This window comes from Artemia franciscana, chromosome 10 (genome assembly GCF_032884065.1).
Source record: "Artemia franciscana chromosome 10, ASM3288406v1, whole genome shotgun sequence".
Taxonomy (NCBI): Eukaryota; Metazoa; Arthropoda; class Branchiopoda; order Anostraca; family Artemiidae; genus Artemia; species Artemia franciscana.
In genome coordinates, this window is record NC_088872.1 from 3658362 (window position 1) to 3667172 (window position 8811).

Here is an 8811-nt window from a genome sequence, read left to right on the forward strand (position 1 = left end):
TGTCTAAGGAGAACTTTAGACACTCGTTTGAATGGTAGTATTTAAAATAACCCTGGGATAGATGTAGCTCATAAGATGGCTAGGATTTGCTTCACGGATGGAGGATGAGAGGTCACCAAAAGTGTGTGCTTTTTTGCCACTCATAATGCAGATTACCCCCCTGATGAGGTGAGAGATAGACTGGATTTAAAGGCAGTTGAAGCCTCACGGGGTATAGCTTTGAACACATTGGAACAGAACAAAAGTGTGTGATATTGTGTTACCCATATGTGGCTTAGAGTTGCTTATCTTAGACACTAGATAATCCTATGCCTTTAGAGGCACTTAGGGTATTTAAGAAGAATCGTCAGTCATCGCTGCGGCCACCCAGACATCCGCCTATTTGGTTTGAATTCGAGTTTTGGGCAAGCAGGTTACATGGCCGAGGCATGTCCACTTTCTATATTTGATCCATTCAGTTATCAGTGGCTGAGACGTCTTCAGTCGTACAGTAGGTTAGAATTTCAGTGAGTTTCCCTTTCTCCTTGCCCCCTTTCTCATTTTATCTCTCTTCCTCTCCCCTCCCCCTTCTCTTTGTCGTTCTCTGTCTCTCTTTTCCTGTCTTCCTCCATGTTTGTTTCAGCACAGTATTAATACTAGTGGGATTTCAGGTCAGAAAGTTGCTCTCGAAAATGATTGGTAAGAACAATCTATATTACCGAAGACTCACTGATAAGCCTATTCTCGAAGAGGGTCAAGCTGAAGTTCCAGTTACTGAGGAAGAAACCCTTCCCAAATTCGGTAAGTCGCCCTCATTTTCTAAATTTGGTATGTCGCCGTCATTTTCCATAAATAAATACTCTGGAAATATTCCTTCGTTTTTGACCAATTTTTTTTTTTGAGGGGGTAGGGGGTCGCGCTCGTTAACGTCTTTAGTTGGTATTGATTTAATGTTTTTTGTGGAACTTCGGATTGCCGCTTTAAAAAAAAAAGAAAAGATTTCCCGTTTTTTACGTGTTTTTTTTTTCATAATTGATCCTCCTTATTTGAAATCCATGCCAAGTATTAGTTGCACCGCATAAGGAAAGCAATATGAATTAACTATGAATAAATTAGATCTATAGATTAGTAGTCATAAATCTTTCATTCACTCATGCATTCTAAAGGGCACTGCTAGAAAAACCCTGTCTTTGAAACTTCCTGGAAAACTTCCGTAGCTCAACCCCCTTCTCCTCAGTACCTTGTTCAAGGTCATTTACGCCCATACTAATTTTACTTTTTATGTAATATAATTTTTTTTTATTCACTACAATAGTTGGAGCTAATATGAGCATGTTATGACACAAAAATATGCCTGTTCAAACGGCATATAACGGGCAAGGCATTTTTGACCATCGTTGTCAGGAAGCATTAATGTTGGACTTAAGATCAAATACTCTTGTGAAGTTTATCAATTACAAAGTTGACTTTCTCTCTCATAAGATCATTTTTTTTGTTAAAGTTTTCCAAAATATTTTAAAATTTATATTAAATCTAGATTTAATATAAATTCTTTTTATGAAAAGAATCTTTTTTTTATAAAAGATTCTTTTTAGCACAATTATTAATCATGCTCTGCTTCTTCTTGAAATTGACTGTCAATTTAAAGTAAAATCTGTGGAAAGGACTATTTGTATGTTATAAATTTTACTAAAGTGAGGAAACATGGGAATTAAAGGAAGAAGTGATAATAAATTCTTATCTGATGAATTAATTTAATAGCCGTTCACACGGCAAGTAACGAGCAAGGAAATTTTAATAACCGTTTTTAAGTTGACAATATTGTTGGACTTGGAATCAAATGTTCTAGTGAAATTTTAACAATTACAAAAATTTTTGGTATTTTTTTTTTATTAAAGTTTTATGAAATGTGAAGTTTATATTTATCAAATTAATTATTCATAATTTTCTACTTCCTCTTGGAGGTAATTATCAGTTTCAAATAAGATTTTGTGGAAAGGTTCATTCTAACGCTGTAATTTCATTTTTAAGGTAGGTTCTCTGAAACGTACGATTACGTTGCGAGCCGTAGCTGTTTCTTCAACAGAAATGACAAGATGCTTACATCGTCGAGATTCTTAGCTTCAGATCTGTTCAATCACCGAGCCAGAATTGTGGATTTTTTGCTTGGAAGCGATGTAAATTTGTTTAAAAATTGGAAAATGTTACCTTTTTCACCGATTTTCTACGTGGTTTTCAATATAAAAAGGTGTAAAACAAATTTCAAAAATGTAATCCGTCAGATTGACAAAGCCGAATTTCGGCTATTGAAGAATTGCAAATCATTTTTCTCACGTGGACAAATTAAAACGACAGGTAACATACCAAAAACTTGCACGATGAACATAAACCTTAACAGTTCAACGTTGTGTTAAATTTTAACTCCGGTTCAAATGTTTATTACGCTATTTTTCTAGTCTCCCACGATTTTGATTGGTCAACGAAAGACGGTTACATCGCTATCGTTTTGTAGCTGAGATTTAGCTCAAACTTGGAAACCCAGAATTATATGAAAGTCTTCTTCAAATATTTTTATTTACTTTATTTTTCAAATATTTTCAACCAATTTTCCACATAATTTTCAATTTAAAAAGATGTAAAACAAATTTCAGACATGTAGTTCGGCAGGTTGATTAAGTCGAATCTCTGCTATAAAATGATTGCAAACTATTTTTCTCACGTTTACAAATTAAAACCACAGGCATTATACCAAAAAACTTGCACGAGGAACATAAACCTTAACGAAGTCATTTTATAGGTAATCTTCATTTAATTCCGGAAGAGACAACGGTTACTGCAAAGGCTCAGGAGACAACTGACGCGGCAATAGTCACTTATGACGGACGCACATTTAATTTAGAACAGCTATTGCAACAAGCCGAAAAGAAAGAGAAGGATATCCTCCTTGTTGATTCTGAACTAAGAAAGGTATTTTTATTTTTTTTATTTTTAGTTTCTTTGTTTTGTTTCTGTCACTTAAAATTGAAGTTTAAGAACTGTATCGCTTCCTTGTTGTTTCTGAACTAAGAAAGTTATTTTTATTATTTATTTTTTTTAGTTTCTTTAGTTTGTTTCTCTCTGTTAAAACAGAAATTCAAGAACTATATTGTTTTAAAGATCTGTCGTTTAAAGGTTTTTTTTCTGTTAAAACGGAAGTTCAAGAACTATATCGTTTTAAAGTATAAACACTGAGGACTAAAAGCAGATATTATCAGAGGACCAAATAATGGCTTCTAAAAAAAAAGAAAGAAAGAAAATCTTCATAACACCGAACAAATAGAGATTAGTTTCCAAAAGGAGCTTTTCTCCTTCGGAGGAAGAAAAAAGAAGAATATCCTCCTTGTTGACCCTGAACTAAAAAAGGTATTTTTATTTTTAGTTTCTTTAGTTTGTTTCTGTCACTTAAAACTGAAGTTCAAGAATTGTATTGTTTTAAAGTACAAACACTGATGGCTAAAAGCAGAGGTTATCAGAGGGCCAAAATGGCCTCTAAACAAAAAGAAAGAAAATCTTCATTACACCGAACAAATAGAAATTAGCTTCCAAACGGATATTTCTCCCTTTGGAGGAAGAAAAGAGAAAGATATCCTTTTTTTTTTACCCTGAACTAAGAAAGATATTTTTTTGTTTACCTTTTTATTTATTTTCTTTCAGTTAAAACTAAAATTCCAGAAGCATATCTTTTCAAAGTATAAAACTTATTATTTGAACCAATTCCTTCATTTTCGTCCGTTTTTATATTTTTATTGACTATTTTCATCTCTTGGTTTATTGGTTTTTAATGTTTTTTAAATGTTTCTGCTTTCTTTTCTTCTTTTTATGACATGACGCCTCGACCTAATTTATTTAACAAACGACTCGCTCGGCGTTGTTAGATGTTAATGTCGTCTTTAGCTAGTTTTATCCTGTTGTATTTTTATTTTAGGCATTTTATATTTGTGATACCGAATTGTTTTGCCTTTTTAATTTATTGACCTTTTGCTGTTGCTGTTCTTCTTTCTTCCTTGTTTTGTTTTTTGTTTTCATTTTACTTCTTTTTTTATTTTCATTGTTTGCTTTTTATTTGAACCGTTTTATGTTCTGATGCTAAATTGTTTTACCTTCTCTTTAAGTTATTGCCCTATTCCTTTTGCTTTTACTTATTCTTTTTTTTACTTTTGATTCCGAAATAATAAAAAAAAAAATTATCCGATCCGGGAACGTGCCACACACACACACTTTGAGAGGCACGAAACCTTTGAGAGGCGTGGACAGATACTAGAGAGTTTTTTCCTGGGGTTGGGTCAAAACATGAAAAAATGAATAATCTAATGTGGATTAGTATCTGATTAATGATCAGGATTAAATTAGTATGTTAAATAAGATTACACCGACAGGCATATGGTAGTGGCAGATATTGCTCAATTGAAGGTGAGAAGAACAATCAAATGTCAGATTTCTGGCGTAAGAATGTGAAGTATCTCCAACAAAATTTTCAGGCACGTCACAGCATTCTATTAGATTATTTGTCTGATTACCAAAGTTTTTTGGTGCTTGGTGCTGAAGTGACTCGTTAATAGTAGTAGTATCAAAGTATCTGTCTCTTGGGAGAGTACATACTTTGTTTGGTAAATTGTAACCGTATTTTAAATAACGCAACCCTAATGCAGATGAAAACCAATCGTGCAGAATCGTAGAATTACTTTACGTATTAGTGAACTGACTGAATGACAGATAGGACCGAATGACTAAACAATGACTAATGACTCCCTAATAACAATGACTCATTAAAAATGACTAAATGACCGACTGAATGACTAAACAATTTTAGGAAATACATGACGAGCCGTTGATTTTTTAATTATAATGCAATTGTTGTGGGCATCAAGTCATGGATAATTGTAGAAAAAGCCAAGACAGATAGTCCAATTGAGTGAGAGACGATTCTGGCATTAATCGCCCCCCTCCCCCTTCCCCTTATTAGGATTGTATAAAAATGATATTAGGTCATTTATTAATAGATATGTCTATCTATTAGCATTCCATGCGTCATTTCTAGGGCAGTAGAAACAAGGTATATAGTCATAGAGCTAAGATAGTGATAAACTATAGTTTTCTAAGTGTTTGGTTAAATGTCATAGTTAAACGGCGGGAGTAAGTGTGCCTCTCTTATTGGACCAATATTAGTTTGCTATCTTTTAGCAAGTCACGCCAAGTCTCAGGCAGGTTGACCAAGAATTTAAAATCGACATAGGACCATTAGAATGCCTGGAATGAGAGGCAAACAAGGGACGCCTACCTATGGTCTTAGGCAGGTTGAACTAAGAATTTAGAATTGACACAGGACCGTTAATTTGGGTGGAATGACAGGCAGACAAGCGTCTAAAGTCAACATTGGGCCATTCTGCAATGAGGGTCAGGCAAGGCAATTGATTCGATTTATAAACTTAGACATTTGCAGTAATAAAAAAGTTAATTTAATGTTAGTTGAACAACAAGTTGACTGAAATTGCAAGGGGAATAAGCGTCCAAAGCCTACAAGGGCCTCCTGTCTGCCTTGAATGTGTTGTTGAATGGTGTCGAATGCTCAATTGAAATTAAAACAATGAGCAACATTACGAAAGTATGTATTAATTAGATTAGTACATTAATTAGTAGATATAGTATTTAAAATAGTATAGTATATATATATAGTATAGATATATTAATTAGACAAGGACTAGGAGGGACCTTAAAGTTCTCTATTACCCCCTTTGTCTTGGTTTCAAGTACTAACGATATTAGAATGGTATTTTAATTTCAGTTAAGGGTATGTTTTTTGGATTAAACGTATGGCATCGAAACAAAAGAACCATAAACGTAACATGTGTGTCTGATGTTAAAACTCACCTTGTAAAATTTATTTTCAGAACCAAGATGAACTTTCAATTGTTCGCTCAAAATATGAATCAACCAATGAGAAGCTTAAAAAAGCTGAAGATGAAATTAAATCCTTGAAAGGAAAGATGACTGGTGTAGAAGGCAAGCTAAAGGACACTAAGGTATGGCTTTATTTTGGTTGATATATTCACTTTTTCTTCTAAATTCTGCCCCTAGGATCTGTCAAAGAGTTCACTTTCGGCTATAGAAACATTTTTCCCATGACTTATTTAACACTTTTAAACCTCATATTTTTCCAAAGCGACAATTGGAAAGTCTACGCTAGACAGTTTGGTAAGCATAGCTATATTTGTCATTAGAAGTAAGTGGCCATAGTGCAGTAAAACTATTTCTTGTGTCAACTTTTTAGATTTAATTATAGGATGAATACGCTTTTCCACAGTGATTTAGTTACATTTTTATTTTACCACTTATATTTTCATTTATTTTCTTTTCCGTGTTCATCACCTACATCCGCACTTGTGGTTTAATAATAATAAAAAGTGCTTTGCTATTTGAGGAATCTCCTGCTATACAGATTATTTTTAGTCTAAATTCAAGAACGAAATCGAAAGTTTTTGTGTGCTTTTTTGCATTTCAAATGAAAAAAGATTTTTTGCGCGAAAATTAAGCTCTAGAATAAATCAAATTTCGTTTTTGAATTTAGTATCAAAATTTCATCGGAAGAACAATTTTTAATTTCATTAAAAGGATAATTGCATAGGAAACTTTTACAAAAATGACTTCAAAAAGTATCTGACACAGTTTCTGCTAGCGTGGTTTCCAGTTGCAATGAAAAATAGAAGTATCTGGTACCTAAAATGGTACCAGATCGGTACCTAAGGTTGTTGGTATTATCTCCTTGAAAATTTATTTTGGGGATTTTTGAGAGCAAAAAAAAAAAAAAAAAAAATCAAGGAGGCAACAGAAAAATATGTCTTTTTGGGACCAAAACGCAAAATAGTCTATTTTAAGGAGGTTTTAGAACCAACCTCCGGGGATTAATACCCCTGTTATTCCATCTGGGCATTTATTTTTGTTCAGAACTCTGAACCAGCTTAAACTTGAGTGGTTTTTTTTTTTGTTTTTTTTTCTTATACTTCCATTCCTGACCGACAAAAACTATCCTCAAGTCTTTGCTAAAAGTGTGTACAAACACGCTAGTTTTATTGTAAACTACTGAATAACTTGAATTTTCGTGGTACAATGCATCAACGTACCATTTGTGATACATACTAACGATGATAATGATGTAACCGTCCAAAAGATTTTTTTTTTAGAGCAGTCAGATTTGGTTTTCACTGTCCTTGGTACGTAAAAAACTCGGGTTTTGGCATTTTTAAGGGAGGTAAAACGTCTTGACTTCATACTTTGTTGTGCTTTAAAAGAGACATGTTGTAAGTGATGTCGCTTTTGAAAGTTCCACATGAAATGTCGTTAGAACTACACAAAAGTCAACCTCCCCCTTCGGGATGAGACTTTCTTTATTGACCACTCCTGGTCAAATTGTTGAAGGGAGGAACATTTTATTTGGATATGCCCTTTTCACCTCTTTTTTTAGGTACTAAGCCTAGTAGTTGGATTTCAAATGAACGAAATTTTTTTTTATCTTTGACTTACACAGACAATGTGTATTCGATCAATTAATTTTAATCCGTCAAAGTATAAAATGATAAATTAACAATTACATCGGAGTTTGTTATTTTTTTTTTTTTTTCTACGAAGAAGCTAACATTAATTATAAATTAACAGGTGCACAAGGGGTTTAGATGTTGTTGGTTTCTTTTTAGAAAATGGAGCAAACCCAAATGGAACCAATAAATCTCTGCAAAGACAACATATAAAGTTATCTTATACATAAAGAGCAAGACTTTCCTCCCCTATCAGAGCCTGATTGAGTTGTTAAAAAGAAATAACGAGGCATATTCAGAAGTGTCATTTTTCGGATATTTCGCGGTTGTCATCAGCCAAAACACTAAAGTATTAAAATTAAAACACAGTTATACAGAACGAAGTAATAACTTCCGGTTCATTCACTAAATGAAGGTATTACGTTGAAAATCCGTATTACGTTTACGTTGGTATTACGTTGAAAATATATGGTAATATATGGCTTTTATATATATATATATATATATATATATATATATATATATATATATATATATATATATATATATATATATATATATATATATATATATATATATATATATATATATATATATATATATATATATATATATATATAAAGGTATTGCGTTGAAAATATATGGGGAGATGTGACCAATCAAGTATATAACTATAAGGTCAAAAACATTCATTTTGCAATTAGAAGAAGAAGATTTTGCTCCCTTCATTAAAAATTAAGCTTACATTTAGGTAAAGTCAAAGAAGAAGTTTACAACTCAAGACTTTGGATAAACCCAGTTTTTGAACTCTCAGACAAATCTAGTTAATGAACCAGAAGCTATTATTTTGTTCTTTATAAATATGTTATTTTTAGTTTTAATACTTTAGTGTTTCTGCTGGTGACGACTGCTGTGTATTTGGTCGAAATATCCAGAAATTTGTGTCTGTTTTCAATGTCTAATAATCGGACTTATCCCAGTTTTAATATTTATTTGTTCGTCATAATTGAAATACCTAATTGAAGGTTTAACGTAGAAAATAGGAAACTAATTGTATTCCTATTATTTTTTCAGATTACATGCGAGAAGTTTGAATCCGCACTCAAACTTATTTATCATCATGCAGCTCCTTTTGTTGAAGAAAAGAAGAGTGGAACAGTAGAGGAGGGGATATAATAATTTTTCGTGAAGGAAGTTGGCTTATACATTCTTTCCTTTTTTATAATGGTCCATTCTATTACAAGTAATTCTTTTCTTTCTTGGA

General features: G+C 32.6%; 1 protein-coding gene across 2 annotated transcripts in view; it reads left to right on the forward strand.

Moving 5' to 3' along the window:
• LOC136031663 (cell division cycle and apoptosis regulator protein 1-like) overlaps window positions 1-8811 on the forward strand; it is an 82054-nt gene extending 73243 nt beyond the window's left edge. For both annotated transcript variants that reach the window (XM_065711335.1, XM_065711336.1), the window contains 4 exons: window positions 651-780; window positions 2777-2946; window positions 5907-6038; window positions 8622-8811. In XM_065711335.1, coding sequence (XP_065567407.1) covers window positions 651-780; window positions 2777-2946; window positions 5907-6038; window positions 8622-8723 — 534 coding nt within the window. In that variant the 3' untranslated portion in view covers window positions 8724-8811. The remainder of the gene's footprint in view (window positions 1-650; window positions 781-2776; window positions 2947-5906; window positions 6039-8621) is intronic.